At 38.3% G+C, this 24,883-nt stretch overlaps 1 protein-coding gene across 1 annotated transcript in view; it reads left to right on the forward strand.

Moving 5' to 3' along the window:
• The window catches only part of GPC3 (glypican 3), a 355,125-nt gene that overhangs the window by 313,562 nt on the left and 16,680 nt on the right, over positions 1–24,883 (forward strand). Inside the window, exon 7 of the mRNA XM_016198007.2 lies at positions 585–744. Coding sequence (XP_016053493.2) covers positions 585–744 — 160 coding nt within the window. The remainder of the gene's footprint in view (positions 1–584; positions 745–24,883) is intronic.

Genomic DNA, 24,883 nt, shown 5'->3' on the forward strand with positions numbered 1-24,883 from the left:
ATGAATTTCAAAGCATCTTATTGAAATTATAGAAGAGGGAGATATTTTAAAAGTTTTTCTAGTGATCAAGGCATGGCACATGGCAATTAATTGTAGGTATTCACTTAAAGTGTATATAATATTCACTGCCACCCTCTTCATTTGGTGGGAAACATTTGTTGTTTTAATTTAGTAATGTAAATATAGTTATAGGGGCTTCCACAGGGACCTTTTCTGGTCTCAGTGTCCTCTCAGCCTATCAATATGCTTTGCCTATGATGTGTTAAGTTTCTCATCAGTTGGCCCTCCTATCATGGAGGCTTTCAGGAACTTAAATACCATGGCATGAAAAGTTTTGATGCAATATACACATGGTGTAAGTGCAGTAGAGGAGTAGAGAATCATATGAAATGCCATAGAAATGTCCAGGAGTGTGAAACTCCAAAGTGTATAAGCAGTTTATACCTGTTTAAATTTGAAATTAATTTTTTAGAGCTTCTGTGTATCTCAGTCAGCATTTTTAATGCCTTTTGTTAATATCACACTGTTTTAGACCTACCCAAGAAATATGAAGAGCTGCTATATCTCTCTCTGTTTTCTTTCAGCTCCTGAGAACCATGTCTGTACCCAAAGGTAGAGTCCTAGATAAGAGCCTTGATGAAGAAGGGCTTGCAAGTGGAGACTGCGGCGATGATGAAGATGAGTGCATCGGAGGCTCTGGTGATGGAATGATGAAAGTGAAGAATCAGCTCCGCTTCCTTGCAGGTAACTGATTAGGTGCTGGCTCAAATCTGAGCTAAAATGCTGATACTTCAGAATTAAAAACCAATTGAATCCGCTCTCTGTAACTCCCCTAAAATCCCTGCAACACACAATGCCATCAACTCTTCAAGGAAAGAATATACTCCAGAAAATGAAGTTTTCAGGTAGCCTTTAAAAATATTTGGACCTACGTAGATTAAAAGGGTAACTTCATGTTTTTCATGGTTTAAAATGAACTGACATAATCAGTTGGCTGTTTCCTGTTGGAAATTTCTTTGGTTCTTTTAATTATAAAACAAATGCAATCTTGGGAGTCTATTGAAAACCAATGATGTGGTAACTTTCTAAGGAAGAGACATCACCTGACCCTCTCTTCTTAGAGCATCATATTTGTTTTGTTTACTAGTTTTTCCTAATCCTACCCTAAAACTGGGTATTATCCAGAGATCTCTTCTTAAGCCTCTGTCTTTTCTCTCTTCTCCAGAGAAAACACAGATCTCATTTACTTTGGCTCTTTTAAATTTTTTTATGATTTCTTTTTTTTAATTCTAGCCCCCCCCCCCCAAAAAAAAAAAAAAAATCTTAACATGCGCGTTTTTTCTTTCAAAGAATTCTAGTCAACTAGTTAGGCAGGATTAAACCCTAAGTGCTTTGTAAACTGTAAAACACTACATAGATGGTGGTTAATTTAATTCACAGGAAAAATGATGTCTTACTCCCAGTAGGTTACACTTGCCTAACATGCTCAGTGATCTTACCAACCTGGATTCCTTGGATCCCCTTTGAAATGTTTCTCATGGAGAGAAGACTCCTTGGCAGTTTGCCAGGCTCATAACACTACTTGGAACGATAGGTTATACACTTTGGTCAGCTATTACACAGTTTTACTCAAAATCTGGGTAGATGCCATCTGGTCCTGGTGAATCATCAACATCTGTTTAGTCAACCAGACTTGGAACACTGTTCGTTTACCATTATCTCATTTTGAACTTCCAGATTTCTTCCTGCAAAGTTCAGAGTATGTTTTGACTCTCTTTTGTCCCTGAACAGACCTTGTGCACCACAACCAGCAAGTGGTCCTACTGACTGGCTTCTCTGGCTCAGTTCTTTCCTTCTTTTGATACATGGGATGAAGTGCAGGACACCTAGTTTCTATACCTGGCTTTGCTTCTAACTCCCATATGCCATAGGTCAAGCCCCCTTCTCTTTCTAGAAGTAATTTTCTCCATTTGTAAAATAAAGAGAACGCCCAAACAAATTCTGTAGGGCACGCTAGTGGTAGATACCTGTGACTGTGTTCATTTATTTGTCTCTAGTCCCGGGCAAGGTATTTATTGGAGTCTTTTAGGGACATCTTTTGAGTTTTCTTCTAACCTTGCAGATTCCCAGTTTTCTTCTCTTGAGCTATTTCCACTTTCAAAGAGGTTTCATTTTCCCTGCTATTACTCCTTTCACTTTTCCAATCTAGCAAGCCCGACTTCTTACCAAGGGCTGCCTACACCTGACCCTCAGCACACTTGTACACCAGGATGCTAATAAGTTCTGAGCAGTTTCCATACTTTCTGGGCTATATTCACTTTTAAAACTCTTCATCTCAAAGCTTCCCGAGTGCTCCTTTTTTTTTATAATTCTTACTTCTAAATTTAACACAGAATTCTTAGGGTCTGCTCCTTCTCTCTGATTATTGAATTTCATTGTTGGTGAGATGACTATGACATGATGTCTTACCACAGTTACAGCCTAACCTGTTCCTTTCTCTTCTCAGTACCAACGCTAATGCATTTCCCTTTTGGTGGATTACTTCATCTCCCTCAGCCTGTTTCACAGGGTTGTGGTGATTAAATAAAGTAATCCATGCAAAGCATTTGACACATACCTTGCACCTAATAAACAATCAAAACATGTTATCTACTATTAAATCTACTGGTTTGTTGCTGCTTCTGTTGCTGCTGCTAACCTTTGGGAGCTCAAAGAGTCTGAAGATTAGAATTGCATTTTTTGTTTGAGACCCATGAAAGGCACTTAAAATTAGGTAACCAACATTCAGCAATACCCTCTGACCCCTTGTTGCTCCAAGTGGGGTCCATGGACCAGCAGCATCAGTATCATCTGGACGTTTGTTAGAAATGAAGAGTCTCAGGTGCCATCGCAGACCCACTAAATCAGAAGGTCCCTAGGTGATCTGTTTGGAGCCCTTACCACCTCCTAATTGAGCACTTGTGGCATTAAGGCTTAATACTTCAAACATCTAAGAACCCACTAAAATACCCCACAGTGAGCTAATTATTCTAGGCAGTATAAAATAAGTCCAAAGCCCAGTTATCCATATGGTAGATTAGGATACTTGGGTTCCAGTCCTAGCACATTTACTAACAGTGAGACCTTGAGGAAGTTATGTAGCTGCTCTGAGCCCTCTGTTCATGTGTAATATAGGGGAATCATCCTTGCCTACCTCAGTGAATTACTGTGAAAACCAAATGTGATAATGAGTGTGAAAGTGCTTTGTAACAGTTAAGCTCTACCAATGTTTATAACAACCAGAAGACTATTTTTATTATTCGAAAATCTCAGGAAACTTTTAGGCTTTCTTGCATCTCTTGTTCAGCACACATTTTATGGAATGATTGAATTTAGTCCATGAGTTATGAGACATTTTTGCACTGAACACCCATTTTAAGACTCCCTTCCAAAGACAGATCATCCATGATGGACTTAGTGCAGCAAGCGGACTGTCTTGTTGCCAAGCTACCATCAGCATTGTTCCTAGTTACTGGCCTTGTGGGAGCTCTTACTGTGAGCTGTTCGGGAGACTGGCTATTCCCAATGCTTTAGCTAGGGCTGATCCCCGAGAAGCTTTGCAAGTTCTAGCCAGGTGTTCCTGGCCAAGACATGATGACTAACCATCTTAAGCATCTGCCCCCTCTCCACCAAGTCTCCACTCTCACCCACGCAGAAACACACACACATGGGAGTATGCATGCACACATGTGCATGTACTCATATAGGTATGCACACCTGCTGTTGGCACCACAATAGAAACATACGCTCACAAATCAACTCACAGCAAAAAAACCCACTTATTTTAGAGACATCTGCGTTACCACTCCCTCACTCCTTGTCCTCCCTAGACCTGTTCTTGCTCCAGCTTGCACTATTCTTTGGGTACAGCCAGAACATTCTGGTGAGCCTAATGTCTTTATAACTGTGAATCATAAATAAAATAAAAAAGGTAGTCTTGGCTCAAGCCAGGCCAAAGAGAGGACAAAGTGATCATGGATACTCTGAAAGCCTATTTCTTTGGATGAAGAAAGTGAAAACAGACTGTAGAAGATAGAAACATTCCTTGTTGCTTCATTGGAATAAGAGAGGCTTCAGCTGGTTTGTGGTGGACTGAGGAGAGATCATAAAACATATCTTGGGTTTAGGACTTGACCCAACATTAAAACCAAATGGATGTTTCTTGCCCATATTAAACAAATGCTTCTTGTGGAAATGTTTACCCTCAAGAAACTTTCACTCTCTCCATGTCAGTCTGGGAACTGAAAAGATAAACCTTGCCACTTGTTCTTTGGCTGGGAGTGAGGGTAACGTGAAATCCGGGCCTAGGTGGGTCCCTTTTGCTATTTTTCTCTGTTATCTCCAGGTGTTGTGAGGGAAAGCATCTGTCTTCTCCCTCCCCCAACAATCTACTCTTCCCAGCAATACTAGAGTGAAGCATTAAGACTTCATTGAGTCTCTGCACCAAATATTACCTCTGTACAGTTACTTTAGAATCTGAAGGCAAAAGAACAATGGCTCTGAAAAAGGCAGCAATTAGAAAAAAATTTTGAGCCAATGATTTTTATTCTTTTTTTTTTAATGGAACAAGTGTAACCTTATATTTCTACTCCTAACAAGCCTGTGCACATAGGAAAGGTGAAGGACACTTCAGGGGCTTAACTGTTCTTGTAAATTGTCAAGTGAAACATTCATAAATGTAGACTGGTAGTCGTATGTATTCATAAATTCATTAATGGGTTGGTTTGATTAAAAGGGTAAAATGAATGAAGGAACTTTATGTTTGGCCTTTTATCATGGGTGACATCTTCAAAATTTTCATATTCTAGAACAAATCATATTGCTTGCTAAAGAATGAGTAGGAAGTTTATAGGGGAATTAACTATCCTTGGTTTTTTTGATGGGAAAGTTCTTGAGTCCTGTTCAGAGCTCAAAATACATGTGAATACATTAATATATCTATTTATACTGCCCTATTGGTAGCAAGTCCAGGAATAAATTATGGAAGTTTTCCAGAAATGTGTTCTATAACTTGAACAACCCAAACCTACTTCCTTTGCACTCTTTGAAAACCCAGCAGTCAGTTCTTTGGCACTTATGTTGCAGGTTGCTTCCCACTAAATAATCCATTCCTGAAATTCCCAGGCAAGATCTTGTAGTGACTCCCTCCAACCTTCTTTCTTGGGATATCAGTTCCTCAAACATGTGACCTCAGTGTAAGGGACCCCATGTCATCAACACTGAAAGGTAGATCCCATCTGATGGGTAAACATGATACCCTCCTACCCTTAGGTTGCTGAAGCTTGAGACAGAGAAGGAAGTGCATTTCATCTAAAGAGTCAAACAAGCTGAGTCTCGGTTCTTTCTCTGCCACTTTCCAATATCGTGGCCTTGGACAAAGTCATCCAGTTCCTCTGAGCCTCGTATTCTTCATGTGCAAAAATAATGATAAAACATTTTCTGACCTGTTCATTTCATAACTTTTTGAATGAAACATACTTGATAATGCATGTAAAAGTACTTTATAAACTGTAAAACAGTTACCTATTTAGAGTAATATTATTAATATTGTTTAGTTCCATTGGGTTATAAGTTAATTTTAGTCTCCAAAATCCTGTAGCTAAAATTATAAATGCAGTCCCCAGTGTTCTGGCCAACAATTTTCATAACAGTGTACTCCCTCTTCTCCATCCCCAAGGCATCATTTTCAGTTATTCATTAACTTGTTTTTAACCTACTGCGAAGGTATTTAAACAATGACAAATATGTCTGCTGAGTTGTGCAAATAACCACTGTCACAACAGTAGTAGTCACCTACATCTTGAAAGAATCACAGCTAGTTATGTTTTGTTTTCTTTGGTGGCAGTGGGGCAGTGGGGGTAGGGGTGGGCAATGAGCTGGGGAGGGTCAAGAGAGGACCCTTGATTATTTCCATTCTATCTTTCTCTTAGCTATAAGTAATCTGCTTTCATGCCTTGATCTTTCCTTTTAGAGATCAGATGCCATAGGGAAGGTGAAGGAAGAAAAGCTCACTATAATAGCACTTTCACCCAGATACAGACCAGGTGGTTCTTGCAAATAGATTGACAGGACGGCCATTCCCACCTCACCCCAGAGTTTTGCCCAGTTCCCAAGGCTCACAAAGAGGGATTTAGATACAAACTTTAACAGTGCTGTTACCTCCCCGTTGAAGAAGTGTACCCAGAACGGGGCCTCCCCATGCCTTAGTGTTGACTAGGGAATTACCACAGGTAAACCAGTGATAGATGAAAGTAAGGAAAGGTAAAAAGTTACTATAAAGTTACCATAACTTGAGATGCTTTAGACAGTTTGTTTCTAGAGCTCATATTCTAGAATATATTCTAGAGTTGGGAGAATATATTCTAGAGTTCATTTGTCTAGGTCTACTGCCCTGTGATGCTTCCTGTCCGAGCCATTAAGCTCTGGGACTTTTATCAAGAGTAATGCTGTCTCCCTGGCCAGTGTGCCTCAGTTGGTTGAGCATCACCCCATGCGCTGAGAAGTCACAATTTCTATTCCTGGTCAGGGCTCTTGCCTGGGTTTTGGGCTAAATCTGCGGTAGGGGGCATGCAGGAGGCAGCTGATCAATGACTCTCTCATCATTGATGTTTCTATCTCTCTCTTCCCCTCCCTTCCTCTCTCTGAAATCAATAAAAACATATTTTAAAAAAACATTTAAAATTACTTTAAAAGGGAAATAACCAAAAGACCTACATACAAGCCACAATTTTAAATTGTAAGACTGAGCACACCTAAAAAATCTCTCTGCTAAATTGCTATAAAAATTTCTAAGCGCTTACTTGTAATTTCTGTACTCCTCTCCTTGACAACTGGTAATAAATAGTAGAACAGCACACCCCACTTTGGGTAAGGAGAAGTAGCCTACTCTCTGTGTCTCTGCCTGTTCCCCTCCTTACTCTTGGACTCAATAGAATAATAGACTCGAAAGCAGCAATCTAAATAGGGGTAAGGGCAGTAGTGGACTGGTGCTGGCTTGCACTGGTTCATAATAACCAATTGTTAAATTTCAGAATTTTCGTGAGCCAATTGTTAAACATAGCCATTATTAAAAATTAAATTCCATAGATTTACAATTTAATACATTATATTAAAAAGAAAGGTGACATCTTCAAAACTCACCACATCCTAATTATTTTATTACATTTACCATTATCTATGCTCTTGAGGTTATTTGTGTCTATTGTGTCTGTGGTGGAAGAAGTAGATAAGGCTTCCCAACTCTGTGTAGTGTTGTCATGTTGGTAGCTTGAAATTGACCATGATGGAAATATTTACACCACAGAAATGACCAGAATAACACAAATTAGGGCTTGATTTATTGTTTTGTTGATGGAAAAAATGTTAATAGTACAGATGAAACTTTAAATCGTGTTGTTTCTGTAGCTGTTACATTGCAAATAGCACAAAACATTGAGGAATTATCCTCCCAGTATTCGAAAACTATTATCTGATTTAGCAGAGATGTCACTCCCATCATTGATGAAGGCGTGAGGTTCCAACATTCATATTTGTTCCTTCATTTTTGTCTTGCTCCTTAATGTAAACCAATAAGTCAGCCAGAGTTCTTGCTGGAAGTACGCTTTCTCATCAATCGCAACCCTGGTTTTGGCTGCAGATTCAAGTCTGCCAAAATCAATGAGTGCATTCTGTGAGAATCAGTTGACTTACGGAGTTTACAATAAAGACTATTGCATAGTTTTTATTATTTGTAAATTGTGTTCTCTGCATCCTTTATTCCAGCAAAATTTAAAATAAATCAACTTATGTGTTTTGTTGTGTTTTGAGGGCCAGTTGTTAAATATCTACCAGCATACCACAGGGTGAGGGGATACTTTGGAAGATTTATTTTCTTTCCTTCATCCTTAAAAGTTTTAGGCTTGAATCAATAGCTCTTTCCACCACAAGTAAGAGAAAATTTCTCTTTTTCCAAGTTATGCTGGCAAATGAAAGAGCCCCTCATTTTCAGTTACTCTGAAATCTAGGATTTGGAATACTAGACTTGGAAACTTCCTTAACTTGGAAACTGTTACCCAGATCCATAAACTTTTTTTCTCAAAGCCCCTTATTCCCTGTGGAGGCTGATGAGCTCCCACTAAAATCTGTCTGCTAACTAATGGAAATCTTATCAGCTCCATCCCAAACCTGGATGAGAGTCCTACAGGCCAGCTCATGGAGCACCAGTTTTAGAATTCACTCTCCCTATATCAGATAGCATTAAGACAAATGAATGTCGTGTGCTGGTATTAGCCTTGGTTTCCCAGAGTCAGAGTGGAACTGCTAATATCAGGTTACATTTCGTTGGCTTGGTAATCATTTTTTTAACCACCAACCATATGGTCAGAGGTTGGAAGGAAAGCTAAATTTGGAACACACCCCCACTCTCCTTTTCAACATTTCTTTCTTGTTTGTGGAGGGAGGCAACAAATTACTCATACTCATGTGCCACACCAATTGCTAGAGGACTAAGGAATGAAATTCTCCCCAAATGTGGTCGAATCAGGGACTTGGAAACTTTCTTTACAAGTAGTCAGCAATACAGTAAGAATGTCTACTATCTGCTTCTGCAAATGTCTGAACCTGTCTGTGACACACAGCATTGGAAGTCTAAATCAACAGTGAAAAGGAACCCAGGGATTCTGTATCTGTGGCTTCATAAGTTCTTTATCATCTTAAGTCAACATCCAGATATAGATCCTGTATCAGGGCCTATAAATTCACAGCATATGGGTCATCAGCCTCCCCAACCCCCACTCATCATGGAAAACATTGATAATCAATCACAGGACTCCATTCCACTGAGCCCAGATTTGACCTCATATTCCTTCTCAACATAGCCCTGCAGGGAACACCACCAAGAGATTGGAGGCTGCACTCTGGTTTGCTGGTGTAAGGTTTTGTTTTTGGGTTTTTTTGTTTGGTTTTGTGTGTGTGTGTGTAGGTTGGGAGTGAGAGAGTGCAAGTTACGGGAGAATTATGACATGGTCAGAATTGTATTTTGGAATCTTAAGAAGAATCAACAGAACTTTTTGTTTAGATGTGGCAGGATGAAGAAGAAAGGGTAGTCAAGGACAGAGTCACCTTGGGCAAATGGGCAGATGCCAATGACATTCAGAGGGAGAGCATGAAGGGAGTAATGACAGGTTTGGCATGATCATAATAGCTCTTTTTGAGTGCTTACTATGTGTCAGGCACTATTATAAGCATTTTACATGAAGCAATTCATTTTATTCTCTGAGCAACCTGTGTGGTGGGTACCATTATTATTGCTGTTTTGTAGCTGAAGAAACTGCACAAGGTGTAAAATATTGAAGAGCTAAAATCAAGGGCACTGAGGGAGAACATAGGACAAGAAAAGTTGAAAACACATCACTGAGTCATTTGGATGAATATAGAGAAAGTCAACCAGGTCACCAGGCAACCATGCTAGGGTTTATCAGTTCATCTTTAATGTTTTGGAAACCAAAGGATTTATCATTCTTGGAAGAGGCCCACTGCACTGTGCATAAATCCATCCTGCCTTCCCTGCATCTGTGGTACTCACAGGGACAAACGTCAGTAGCAATATGAATTAAAAACAGCCTATCCAAATGGTGACCTAAATGATTTCCAAATGAATCTTCAAATATAAAACACATCTAGCATTTGCAAAATTAAAAGGGCAAGGTTAGAAGGGTATTGAATTTTAAAACATTACATTACATTAAATTGTGCTGGTTTTTTTCCAATGATTAACCTTTTTTTATTTCAGTAATTATACTAAGTATATATGTATGTAAATGTTTGAATGTTCTAATCAGGAATCTAATTGCTTTAAGGAACATGCTATTTCAGCTACAAGTAGATGTGTTTGTATTTTCATCTTAGCTTCACATCCGACTTCCTGGCTCTCTAGGCCACGTCAGTGTCACAGTAGCAAACACAACCAGGAGTCGGGCACCATAGCAAGGAGGGTACAAATACCCATGCCCTGGGGCCTGAGCATGCAGCTCATCATTGGAGTCAAGGCGCAGTAGGGCTATAGTATCTCAAGTTTCGGAGCCCCCAGGCAAGGTTGCCTATTACCCCTGAACTCACCAGCAACCTTGGCATATCAGGACGATGCTCTAACCAACTGAGCTACCTGGCCAGGGATAAAACTCATTCTTGATGACCTCAGCCTTCCATGACACCTCTATTTTTCCTCCAAAACCCTTATATCCACCATTTTGTTCATAACAACAACACTCAATTAGCAGATTGTGATTTAAAAATAAATTTCAAACTCATCATCCGATTAAATCCTCCTTATAACCAGGTACGGTAGGCTTTAACATTAGCTCTTGTAAAGGAGAAAACTGAGGCTTAGAGAGTTCGACAACTTTGCCCAAGGTCAGTGGATAGTAAGAGCTAGAAGTGGAGCCCAGACCTTTCTGATAACAAAAAAGCATTTCCATAACCACCTTGCCGCATGGTCCAGCTCAGGTAGCCGATAAGTATTTGTTGATGATGATGATGGCAACAATCTTCTTATGCCAGTAAATAGTCATTAACTTTTGTCATGGAGTTGATGCTCAGAACCAGAATACCCTCAGCAGGAGTAGTTCAGAGCCTCTCTAGCCTTTTGGGGTAGGTGGCATAAAGAGGAGCTGAAAATACAGAACTGCGTCCAGTTGAGTTGAAGTATTCTGAACCCTTGGAAGAATTTTCTCTTTTCTCCCTCTTTTTATATACATTCTCCGTATCTTGCACATAAATCATAGTTCCTCTGGGTGCCTGAACCTGGGCCCAAAAAGGAAGGACTGAAGAGTACGTGGTATGCAAGTAACTATTCGTGCTTGGGAGATCTTGGTTTGCTCCTCTATGCTCCACTTCAGAGCTATAATTATTGATCCACAGTCCATTCTTGCGCTCCGTGACCATCTGGCCTAAGTGCATCCTAGGCTATCATTTGCTGCGGTAGCAGTTGGTTTGGACAGCTTATGCTGAAGGTAGCTTTGGAACCCTGCATAATCTTGATTCTGGGAGACAGAGCAGGCAGCCAGGCTACAGGCTCCATGTGCTGTTCTTGGGCCCAGTGCTCCAGCTAAAATAATACATTTAGAATTATTCATTATCCCTTCAGCATAATTTACAATTTTAAATTGCATACTCATGAGCGTGCCTGATTTTTTTGTAGGTTTTGGTATGTTAGAGAATTGCATGTTATAGAGATTAATAATGAATGTGAGAGTGAATCTCATTCTAGCAACAACAACAATAATAATAACAGTAATAATAGTAGTAGTCAGGAACATAGCACTTACTACTGATCTCTTTATGCTGCTGGGAGTCTGAATCTCTACAATGCCCTATGAAAGGTTGGTTATATTACAACCCCCATTTTACAGATGAGAAAAATTAAACTCAGAAATTAAGTAAATGTATCGAAGTCAGACAACTAATAAATGGCTGAGCCAGGATTAAAAGCCATGCCTTTTGGGCTCCAAACACCATGAAACTATTAATACTAACCTCTGCTCTACCACCTCCATTTCTGCTTCATGGTACTCTTGTCTATGCCATGTAAGCCTTCAGTCGGCAGAGCACAGAGATCCGCAGGCACTGCTTCAGCCAGTGTGGAGGCCAATGAAAGGGTAGACCAGCGTTCAGCACTAAGGGCCTGAAACCTGTTGTTGTAACCATGCTGTGCTCCACTGGCCAACCCTTGAGCATCATTACTCTTGGTTCTCCCAACAAAGCATGTAGAAATAACAATGGAAATAGAGTGTGTGGGGTAATATGACTAAATTAATTTGGTCATCTTGGACTTTCATAAAAATAGAAACCGATCTGGTCTAGTATTTACTCCTTTTTTCCTTGGGCTCAGACTTACTGACAAAATTCAGTCAGCTTTGCTGGCAAGCCAAAGATTGGAAGCATTCCATGAAGAAGAGATTGGTTTTAAAATTTTACCACCTTACCTGAAAAGTTTGTTTGTTTACAGAGAAGTTTAATTAGTAAGAAATGACCAGGTCTAAAATAACTTGAACCAGTATCTTTGGTTCATATGATATACTCAATGTGAATTAATCATCTTTCCTTTATAAGGAATGTTGCTTTTATTAATATGGGTCTCTATGGAATCTCATTTTAAATATGTCTTCATAAACTGGTCATTTTAAAACTGACAGCTTTATTAAGACATAATTAACATAACTATGTAATTCAGCCATTAAGTGTAGAATTCAGTGCTTTTTAGCATATTCAGAGTTATGCAACTTCCACCACAATCAATTTTAGAACATGTTCATATCCCCAAAAGAAATCCCATTCCTCTTACACATCACTCCTTATCCCTTCCAATCCCCCCCCGCCCCCCCTGCAACTGTAGGTAGGCACTAATGTGTCTATGGGTTTACCTATTCTGGAAAGTTTATATAAATGGTATCATACTAATATATGTGGTCCTTTGTGACTGGCTACTTTCACTCAGCATAACATTTTCAATATTCATTTATGTTGAAGCATGAATCAGTAGTTCATTTATTTTGATTGCCAAATGATATTTTATTATATGAATAAATCCTATTTTATTAATCATTTATCAGTTGATGGAAATTTAGGTTTTTCCCACTTTTTTTAGCTATTATCAATAATGCTGCTATGAACAAGATTTTGTGTACATGTTTTCCTTGCTCTTATATATATAACTAGGAGTGAAACTGCTGGGTCATAAGGTACCTGTGTTTAATATTTTGAAGCCTGCCAGGCTGTTTTTTAAGGGGCTACACTATTTTATGTTATCATCAGCAATATATTAGTGTTCCAGTTTCTCTATGACCTCTTCAACGTGTTATTACCTTTTTTTATTACAGCTGTCCTAGTGGGTGTGACATGCTAGCTCCTTGTGGTTTGGATTTGCATTTGTCTGATAACTAATGAAGTTGAGCATCTTTTCATGTGCTTATTGGCCATTTGTGTATCTTCTTCGGGGAGATATCTCTCTGTTCAGATCCTCTGCCCATTTTTAATTGAATTGTTATTCTTTTTACTGTTGAATTGTAAGTGTTCTTTTCTTTTTTAATCCTCACCTGAGTATGTGTTTTTATTGATTTTTTTAGAGAGAAAAAAGGGAGAGAGAGAGAAACACCAATCTGAGAGAGAAACATCAATCAGTTGCCACCCGTATGCACCCCGACCGGGGATTGAACCCACAACCTAGGTATGTGCCCTGACCAGGAACTGAACCTGCAACCTTTCGATGCATGGGACAAAGCTCCAACCAACTGAGCCACCCGGCCAGGGCTAAGTGTTCTTTATATATTCCAGATATAAGGTCCTTATCAGATATATTACTTGCAAATGTATTTTCCCATTTTTTAAAAATAAATTTATATCTCCTAGTCTTTTTTTAATATATCTTATTGATTTTGGAGAGAGGAATGGAGTAGAGAGAGAAGTAGAAACATCAATGATGACAGAGTCATTGATTGGCTGCCTCCTGCACGCTCCCCACTGGGGATCCAGCCCTCAACCCGGGCATGTGCCCTGACCAGGAATCGAGCCACAATCTCCTGGATCATAGGTTGATGCTCAACCACTGAGCCATGCCAGCTGGGCTGTTCTCCCATTCTTGAGTTGTCTTTTCACTTTCTTGATGTTATCATTTGGAGCACTAAAGTTTTTAATTTTGGTAATGTCCAGTTATTTGTTTCTTCTTTTGTCCTTTGTACTTCTCATGTTATATTTAAAAAATCATTGCCTAATCCAAGGTCAGAAAGATTCACACCTATGTCTTCTTCTAGGAGTTTTACAGTTTTAGTTATTATATTTAGGTTTTTGATCCATTTTAGTTAACATTTCATATGGTATGAGCTAGGGGTCCAAATTCATTCTTCTGCATGTGGATATCCAGCTACCTACCACCATTTGTTGAAAAGACTGTTCTTTGGATGGTCTTGGTACCCTTGTCAAAAATCAGTTGATTCCATACGTGAGATTTGATTTTTATACCCTCAATTCTATTCCATTAATATATACTTAGGCCAGTTCCATACTGTCTTGATCAGTATAGGTCTGTAATAAGTTTTTAATCAGGGAAGTGTGAGGCTTCCAACTTTGTTCTTTTTAAGATTGTTTTTGCTATTGTGGGCCTTTTGAATTTCCATATGAATTTTAGGGTCAGCTTGTCAATTTCTGCAAGTTGTAGAACAATTTGAGGGTGTTAACAGCTTAACAATATTAATTCTTCCAGTCCATGAGCATGGAGTGACTTTCCATTTACAGAAAGTTCTCAACACTGTCAGTAGTTTCTGGGACTTTAAGTGAAATGACAAATAATGAAACCAGTTTTACCATGGCTCATCAATATAAACAAGAGTTAAATTCCTATGGCATCTCATCAATGTTATAATGAAACAATGTTAAGCGAAACAATATTCGAGGACCTGCTGTATTTATGTCTTCTTTAATTTCTTTCAACAATGTTTTGTAGTATTCAGAGTAAGGATTTACATTTCTCTTATTAAATTTATTCCTATGTGTTTAATCTTTTGACATTATTTTAAATTGAATTATTTTCCTAATTTAATTTTGAGATTGTTCATTGCAAGTATATAGAAACATAATTGATTTTTATATTTGATTTTATATTCTGCTACCTTGCTGAACTCATTTATCAGTTCTAATAATTTTTTTAGTAAATTTCCTCAGAATTTTATACATGCAGGATCATGTTGCCTGCAAATAAAGACAATTTCACTACTTCCTTTCTAATCTGGGTGCCTTTTATTGCTTTTTTCTGGCCTGATTATACTGGTTATAACATCTAGTACAATGTTGAAGAGTCAAAAAGTGACATCTTTCTTGCTCTTGATATTATAGGGAAAGGTTTCATGCATTCATCCTTAAGTATGTTAGCTCTGGGTGTTTTTGTGGATGCCTTTTATCAGTTTGAGGAAGTTCCTTTCTGTTTCTAGATTTTTTAAAGTGTTTTCATCATAAAAGGATGTGGAATTTTGTCAAATGCTTTTATTGTATCGAAATAATCATGTGAGTTTTTTATTCTATTAATATGGTATATTGTTTGTGTTTAGTATGTTTAACCAACCTTGGATTCCTGGGATAAATCCCACTTGACCATGGTATATAGTCCTTTTTACATGTTGTTGTATTTGTTTATATTTTGCTAATAATGTTTACACTTACATTTATAAAGAATATTGGTCTGCACAGTTGTTTTTTCTTGTGATAGTTTTGCCTAGCTTTGGTATCTCAGTAGAAGGTGGCCTCACAGAATAAGTCAGAAGTGTTTATTCCTCTTCTACTTTTTGGAAGTGTTGTTAAGGATTGTTGCTAATTCTTTTATCAACATTTTGTAAAATGAAGCCATTGGGCCTGGGCTTTGTCTATCCATATTGTCTGTTTCTTCTTAAGTCAGTTTTGGTAGTTTGTATATTTCTATGATTTCTTTTTTCATTTCTTCTAGGTTATCTAATTTGTTGGTTTACAGTTCATAATAATCCCTTTTAAATCTTTTTTTCTGGGAAGTCATTTGTAATGTTCCCATTTCATTTCTGATTTTAGTAATTTGGGTTTTTCTCTCTATTTTCCTTGTTCAGTGTAGCTAAATGTTGGTCAATTATGTTGCTCTTTTAAAATAACCAACTTTTGATTTTGTTGATTTCCTCTTGTTTTTTGTTCTTTTATTAATTTTGCCTCTTACCTTTATTATTTCCTTCCTTTTGGTTGCTTTGGGTTTAATTTGCTCTTTTTTCCATGTCTTAAAGTGGAAGATTGGGTTATTGATTTGAAATATTTTTTCTTATTTAATAATATTGGTGATGATAGCTATAAATTTCTCTCTAAGCACTGCTTTCCCTGTATCCCATAAGTTTTGTTATGTTATATCTTCATTTTCATTTATCTCAAAGTATTTTCTAATTTCCCTTGTAATTTCTTCTTTGATCCATGTTTACCTAGAATTATGTTGTGTAATTTCCACATATTGGTGAATTTCTTAAATAACTTTCTTTTGTTGATTTCTTATTTCACTCCATTGTTAATAGGGAATATACTTTGCTTGAGCTCCATCTTTTACATTTTACAGAATGTTATTAAATGGCCTTATATACAGTCTAGACTGGAAAATGTTTCATGTACATTTGAAAAAAGTGTATATTCTTCCGTGAACTGGTCAGTTTTATCTGCAGGGCTAATATAAAGATGCAGAGTTCCTCAGCTTCCACTTTGTATTTTAAAACAAAATTCAACAAATAATCTTTCCTCTGTGTCCTTCAGAAGAGGGTACGTGATTCACAACCATTTGACTTTAGTATTGAAAACAGTCCTACAGGACATTTTCTCCTTTCCATTTCAATTCTTCTGCCCTTTTAGAACCATAGAAACATCACTTAATTATCCAAAATGATATTTTCCATTTCCTTGCTTATCTGAAGTAACCTACAACTTCCAATCCTTCTGCCAGCGCTACCGGGCCAAAGCCAGTGATATAAGCCATCACAGAAGTGAGAGGTTTATGAATAAACATGGTGTTTATTTAGCCTGGTAATGATGACACAGGGACCCAGTTGGCTATTGTTCTCAGACTGCTTGGTGACCAAATCAGATCAGCTATAGAAAATATCTATCAGGACACCTGAAAAATGTTGCAAACTAAATGTATAGAGCACGATATTTGAGTATAAGTAGCTGGGTGAAGTCGAATATAGTGCTTAAATTGTCTATTGGCATCATTTGTGCTATTTTTAAAAGCTGGCTATACCTCAAAAAAAAAGTTCTTGAACTAATTTCCTATGTTAAATGATGTTCAATATTGCCTTTTGTCAGCAAAACTGTTCTCATTTGTAGATTTATAACGTAATGCAAATAAACATCAAAGAAATAAAATATTATGATCAACCAAGGTGTGTGTTTCAATACAAAAAGTAAAACGAAAAATTTCAATCTCTTTCATGATTCTAAATTCTCATGACAGTTATGCCATACACATGTATAAGTTTGTAAAGCCATGCAATAATAAAATCACAAACTTTCACAGTAGGTAAGTTTAAGATTTGAACATAAAAGAACCATTTCTTATGAGATTGTTTTGAGTTCTTATATGAAAGCTCTTAAAATCCAACCACAGAATACCCTGTCTCTAATAAAATTGGGTACACTGGCTACAGCAATATAAAGATGGCCAAGGGAGAGAAAAAAAGAAAGAAAAAAGCCCAGCCGGGCATGGCTCAGCAGTTGAGCGTCGACCAAGGATCCAGGAGATCGGGGTTCGATTCCCGGTCAGGGCACAGGCCCGGGTTGCGGGCTGCAGCCGATCAATGACTCTCTCATCATTGATGTTTTTAACTCTCTCTCTCCCTCTCCCTTTCTCTCCCTGAAATCAGTAAAGATATATTAAAATAAAATAAAATATAAAATAATAAAATAAAATAAAATAAAATAAAATAAAGATGACCAAGGACCAACAATGGAATGGTGAATCACTTTAGGCATTTGGGCATGGGGCCAAACTCCAGACTCTAGGACCTAGACTGTATATCTAATTTTTGTTTTCAGTAAATCAAGCTAGTGAAGGCAGTGAATCTCATGCTGAGAAAAGACAGAAACCCAAACCTAACCTGGCCTAATTCTACAGTGATCTTGGAGAATGGATGCCCTTAAGAAAATTCTTTTGCTCAACTTAGAATGAGTCATCCACAGATGTGCCCATTTCATATTATATTTGTTAATACCTCTGTTTTAAAATGATATTTTTTGATACAAATGTGTTAAAGCTGATGTTTCTAGCATAACAAAAATTTATGTAATCCAGAAATAATTTCCATCTGCTAGTACTCACTGCAATATGGAGATGTCTCTTAAGAACTTACTGTCTATATCTAATAGAATACTACATGGATAGGTGTTTATGGCCACATGTGTCTCACATTTAACCATAAAATGGATACCAACATTCATTCAGTACTGAGTGGTTTGAAATATGACGTATAATTCCCAAATGTTAGTTTGTTCAGAAAAATATAACATGCTTTCCAGCTTGGAGAAGAATCTATGGAATGATGCTTCCAGGGTATTGTAGTTGAAGCTGCATCTTTACTTCAATTAAAACTCCTATTGACAGTAATGAAAATGAACAAGGCTCACAACAGCAGTCTCTTAGGAGGAAAGGCACCTCTTGTCCTTAGTTTCTAGGAAATGGGATCATGATTTCTGAATCTCTCACACACACATGCCAGCATCCCATACTTGGTCCTGAAACCTTTCTAGTGCTTGGCTGAAGACAGAAAAAGAGCAGGGACATAGCAGCTTTTAAAGAATTATGGCTCCAAAATTAAAAGCTCATCCGCATTGGACAGCTTCTTTAGGATTGTTCATTCATTTCTTCATTTGTTTCCTTCTCCATAAAGTCTTCTCTGATCTTAAAACACTCCTACCCAATATAGAGGTGGTTACTTCTTCCTCTAAACTTCCTCTATTTCTCTCTTCAGACAGTGTAACACAGTAAATAAGAAATAGCCACTTTCAAATTTTGTAGCTTTGAACAAGATAATTCTCTGAATCTCAGGCTCTAAATTTATAAAGTGGAGATAATAATACCTGCCTCATAGTATTCTTACAAGGATTAAATGGGATCATGTGTACTAAGAAACCACACAGTGGATGCTCTATCAATTGTAGCTGCCCTGGAGAATAGGAGCCATGTCTTGTTTAACTTTGCACTCTCAGCACTTAGCATTGTGTCTGGCCCAGAGTTGGTACTGTCTGAATGTTTGGGGAGTGAGTAGGCACCCCTTAGTAATGGGAACATGGAGAAGGGGACATGCTTTCCAGCCGTCTGGGAGGTGATCCACTGTGTCTGCCACTTGCCTTCCAATAGCTTCCTTGTCAACCTACAAAAAGGATCTGCCCTTTGTAGATTGCAGCAGCTTTCTCTCTTCCTAAATTGGGGATCAGGTTAAGCATCACAAATTGGGTGCTGGTGCTTCATCCTAGCCTTCTGGTTATTCTCTGAGGATTTGTTCTGGGTAAGGTTGTAGGGTGTGGAGCTCATCCTTTTCTAAGGACTGAATGCATTCAGAATTTTGCATTGTTAGGATTTAAACCAATTACAACTAATTTGGTAGTTTGTTTATCCTTGGCCAATAGGACTTCTTTTTTCTCTTAAAATCTCTTTGAAAGGTTTCATTAAATTTTCGGTGCATTCAAAAGATCATGGAATATTTTATGTGTTAATAAATGAGAAATGCTTTGGTTTCTCCTAAACTGCACCTCTGGTAAAGTCAAAAGGAAAACATGTATTGTAAATGGGCTGTAGTTTTTATTTGTTGGATTTGAGCCTCTCTACAATCCTGTTTTGGCAGATACATGAAGTACATTGAATTCCAAGTTGACTTTCAATTCAACTGCTTTTCTATATTTCCAAAAGAAAAGTATTCCTAATAGAAAGGGGGGAAAATCTTTAGTGCCAGAGACACTGGCCAATAACTTTTGATCAGAATTTCAGGAGATAGAGGCAAGGATCAATCCAAACATGAATCATGGAACTCAAATGGAAGAAAAGCAATACATTTTAACTGAGCACCTTTTTCGCGGTCATCAGTGTTAGGTACAGTGAGAATAAAGAGGCTCAGTATGACCATACCTGATCTCTAGGGGAAGAAAGACACAAAAGAACCAAAGAGTTTGGACTTAATCCTGTGAACAGTAATGAGGCACTGATGACTTTTAAGAAGACATGTGGCAACTGTTCCCAAGGTGTGCTTTTATTCATTCCTGCAAAGCTACTGTGGGGTCCAGAGTGGAGCATGGGGTGGAGCTGGGAAGAGTTTGGAGCAATGGGTGTTAGAAAAGCCTGACTGTACTACACCAGGGTATTAAAGACGTGACAGTTTCTGCATCTTTGCCTAGCACCTCCCATACATGTGAAATCCCACAGTTTAATGGAAAGGATATAAACCATCTGCAGCAACATATTTGTTTAAAAAGGAGACACCAGCATGAAAACTTAGCAACTTTGAACCAGTTGAAAGAAGAGCATCTGCCTGATATTTTTATAGTGGTTATATTGATTGTTCATCTTCCATTCTTCTTGTGGTTTGTGTTACTAACATATTTGTATTAGTTCTGCCAAAAGAATCCTTGAGAGAGAAAAGAATTTGTAAATTGTTACTTTAGAGAGATTAAAATGTATACAAGAATGAAAGTTCCCTATAAGCTTTGGCACTTTGGCATGCAGTACATAAGATTTTGAAAGGCCTTTTTACATCTTGAGGACCAAGGGGGGGTCAGGGATCTCCCATTCCTGTTTACCTTTTCATGGTATGCTTACATTTTTGGGCACCTACTCTGCGCCAGACACCATGGTAAATTCTTTCACATCTCCTTACAACAACCCTGCTTTGTAGGTGAGGAAACTATGGCTCAGAGACATTCTATAACTTGCCCAAATCAGATTTGTTATATAGTAGAGCCATTATTGACAGCTGTTTTCTGGTTACCCTATACTACTACACTGCCTCCTTTTCCGATCTATTTTGTACTCCTAGAGTGTACACAGTATAAATCCTTGGAAAAGGAGATTTTCTTATTTTCTCACTACCATCCATTGCCACTGAAACAAAACATAGGGCCTTACAGAAATGGGGTTTGAGACTTATATTTTCATGAGGGAAAGAGACCTGTTGAGAGGAGTGAGTTCTGATTGAGCAGTGCCAGCCCGGGAAGGTTGTCCTGATCCCCTGAAGTCAACAAATTTCTTGAGAGGATTAGGAAGGACTACAGTGTAAATGTAATTAAGAAGGGAACAAAGGTACACTTGTTTTCTTCTCAGTTTTGTCCCAGTTAGAAGCACAACAATCAGAAGGCTGTCAGATTTCTTGGTGGCTACAGATTCCCATCACTTCTGTGGATCCATCTCTCCTAAGATGACAGACTGGTAGCAGAGTTCGAGGTTGACAAATGGGCCCAAACCAAATTAACAATGGCAGGTCATTCTAGGGTGGGCCAAAATCCCAGTCTTCATCCTAGGATCCCTTTAAGATCCCTAACTCCTCTATTAGGTCATGAATTCATAATTTGGAGTTGGCCTAACCTCTCCAGCACACTCTTCTCCAAAGTACTTCTAGAAGCAGCCTGGGAGTATGGCATGAAGCCTGATGAAATAGTTGGTCAGAGCCCCACCCTTACATTGTCAGAGGGCAGAGGAGCATCCCATCTTTAGAAATGGCCAGGGTATGCACAGTGGAAATGGGCCATAGGGTTGAGCCTGGCAAAGTAAAATACTGATGCCTAGGTCCAGGGTCCTGGTTATAGAGGAATAAAATTTAGGGAAACCTTGTCAGAAAATAAAGAACTAAGTAGGCTGAACTGCCTCGAAAGGAAAAAGCAAGTCTTTGGACTTATATTATTACAAAAATGCCTGATGTGCTAGCTTGTTGACTTTCATTAGTAATAAAGCTATGAGGAGGGACAACTTGATTTTTATCTGAAAATCTAGGATCTGGCATTTCAAAATAGTTGCTGGAACTTTATATAAGAAAACATTTTATATCTTTTAACTATTACCTGTAATGGTCTCTTTATTTTCTCATTTGAGCATAATTTATAAATTGAATTATTTCTAATGTTTTTAATACTTAGTACAACTAACTTGCATATTCAAACTCGATCCAACTATCTTGATAAAATCAGTTGGACTGACTTTCTAAAAAGAAACTCTAATTCAACAAAAAAACTTTATTGTCTTGTTTCTAAAGCATTAGATAGTCAGCTTGTCTTCCCTCCTCCCCCAAGTGCTTTGGAATCTTGTAGCCCAGCTTTATTTATTGATTCCTAAACAAAGTTTAAATACGCCCAAACTCAGCCTTACATCATTCTCCTCTACTTCTATTCAGAGACAGAAACATGTTTTAGATGACCTTTTTCTTTCTCCCTATTCCTGAACATTTCCCTTTCTTTTGTCTACTAACTAGGACATAGGTATTATCTCACTTAACTTTCTCTATAGTCCTGTGAAGGCAGTAGTATCGTCCCCAATTTGCAGATTAACAATTAAAAGCTCAGATTTAAAGGACTGTGATCACATAACTAGGAAGTGATGGACCTCAGAGAATGAAGCTTAGGAGCCTGGGATACTCAGCCTCTGACACTGCCCTTCCAGATCCTAACATTCCTACCCTGGTCCCATGGCAGTGATCCCCACTCCTAACTAATCCTGTGGAAACGGACCTGCCTGTGCAAATTCCATCTAAGCCCTACTTTACTATATTAACTATATCAAAGATGGAGATTGAGGCATAGACATTAAGTAATTTATTCTTAACCTTGGGGAAAATCAAGACTGGATCCTAATACCCCTGAGGGGGACTGAACCAGGCTACCTTCTAACTTTCATGCTGCTTAGAAAAGTTTTCATGACTCCTTCACCTTTTTGATTTCACACAAATATTCCAAGATGCCCAAAATTTTTTCAGGCACTATTTTTATTCTTTCGAGTTCTCATAAAGTTAAAGCAGAAGGCCTATGTGTGTGTGCGTGCATCTATTTTAGAGCTATGTGTTTTATGTACTGTGGCTTGAAAGCCTTTCATGTTACGATTTTGTAATTGTTTTCATAATCACCCAAACGCTGCAGCTCACCCTGTGTCATCAAACAGAAACTAAATTTCCTAATGGCAAATGCACTTGTTCTGGAACAATGCCAAAAACAGTCAAAAGATGATACTCGAAGTTTGCTTCCCAAAATATCTGTAATGATAAATTATCAGGTGTTCAATTAAAACTACAGCACTGATTTTTAATCCCTCTTGAAATCGTTGCAAGTGCTCCAAGTTCTATCTCTTGTACATTTTACATGCCTTCCTTGTAATTAACATAAAGAAATTAATGTGTTACAAGCTTCAATATTTGATGCCCTGTGAATCCTGAGGATATTTAAAGGGAAAAGAAATGTAAATAGAATGAAATTCTTAAGCAAGATTACTGATATAACAGGACTAAAGAGTTTGGGAGTGTGTGAAAAGTGCCTCTTTTCTTCCCTTTAATAAGTCTATTACTTGCTCTTGGGCATATTTTAAGGTCCTTTTCATGCTGCATCGAGAGTTGAGCATGCTTTGTATTTCACGCTTTGCCTATGAATCAGTAGAAGCCAAAGTTATTTCTGCTTTAAAATAAGAGGAGCCAGGAACAGCTAATCTCTTTTCATTCCAAGTTCCTTACATTATTTTACTGGACAAAGTTTGTGTTGGCTGCAAAACAGGCCATTCATAACATCTATGAGAAGGAATTTAGGTAAGAATGAAGAGAGATTGTAGGATGTATAAAGACTCCCTCTCCTGAGGCCATTAAGAAATTCCAAATTGGCACTGTTTTGAATAGTGACATTGCCTTAGCCGTGCTAATTTCAGTAATTCAAGCTGATAGTCTCTATTTACCAATCTACTAGATGAAGCCTTCCCATCCTTCCCATATCTACAGTACCAACATACTTCTCACCCAAGGTGAGTTGATATTTTAAAATAGGCAGTGGGAGGAAGGTAGTGAGGCAAGTTGGAGGGTGATCATTGCCAGCACAATGGTACCTCTCAGAAAGAAACTCTTTGGAAAGTGATACATGTCTTTTTTTAAAAAATATGTTTTTATTGATTTTTTAGAGAGAGGGGAAGGGAGAGGGAGAGGGAGAGAGAGATAGAAACATCAACATCAACATTCATCGGCTGCCTCCTGCACTCAGGGATCGAGCTGGCAACCCGGGCATGAGCCCTGAGCAGGAATCGAACCGTGACCTCCTGGTTCACAGGTTGATGCTCAACTGCTGAGCAGCACTAGCTGGGCGGAAAGTGGTCTATGTCTTTACTTCTTCAACAACATATGTTCTACATTGTTGAAGTAAATTCATTTTGCTTTCTTTAAGCAGGAATGAGAATATGAGACACAGGATTTGTCGCTCCCTTATCTCATCACATCTGTCCTCTTTCATTATCTCTGTCTGGCTTTTAGTTGTCTTCATTTCCATAATTAGGACTGGCAAAATAACCCTTCCAAATTCCTTTATTTTCAAGTGGGAATATGTTTGTTCTTCAGTTCATAAAATGTGCAAATAAACTGACAGATAGTTAATGGCAAAAACTGCAGGAGGAAAAGCCCTCCTGTTTCAAGGAGACTACATTTAAAAGAAATTCTCCAAATCTCTCTCCACTAAACTGGCATCTCACATCATGCTGGAAAAATGTACAGAGGGAAATCTTCAGAGCCTGGCAAGCTGAGAAATTAGATTGCAGAGTGTTTGAAAGGGTTTAGGGTTTCATTTGAAGAGCAGCTGCACCCCATTGTGCCTGTGCTCAGATACAGGGAACACCAGTGGGGCGGTGCATTGGAAATCTCTCCGAGGGCAGTGACAGTGAATGTGCAGGTGACAAGGCGTAGCCAGCAATCCATGCCTTCTGCACATCTGGCCCTGTGTTATTGACTTGGCTTTCCTGTCAGTCAATGGAGAAGACCAAAGCACAGAATCCTTCCCTGAACAGTGTGAATCATCAAACAATTAAGATGAGAGAGAGGAAGGGTGAACATAACAAGGTGGGTAAAGGTAGTGTGAAAGCAGGAGGGATTTGCTTAGGTTCCAGAGCAGTGTTTCTCCAGAGAAAAGTCTAACATTCATGGTTTTCTCAAATAACAAGTAACATGCTTGTGGAGCACATTAAGGTTACAAATCATATTTACATATCTTATCTCACTTGAGAAGTAGTATGACTTTGGGACTAAATAACAAGTGTTTTCTGCTTAAGGGCAGAGCAGTAGAGGTCTATGGATCAGACTTCCCCAGGTTTCCCTTTTCACAACCCTCA

This window comes from Miniopterus natalensis, chromosome X, assembly GCF_054644295.1.
Source record: "Miniopterus natalensis isolate mMinNat1 chromosome X, mMinNat1.hap1, whole genome shotgun sequence".
Lineage (NCBI taxonomy): Eukaryota > Metazoa > Chordata > Mammalia > Chiroptera > Miniopteridae > Miniopterus > Miniopterus natalensis.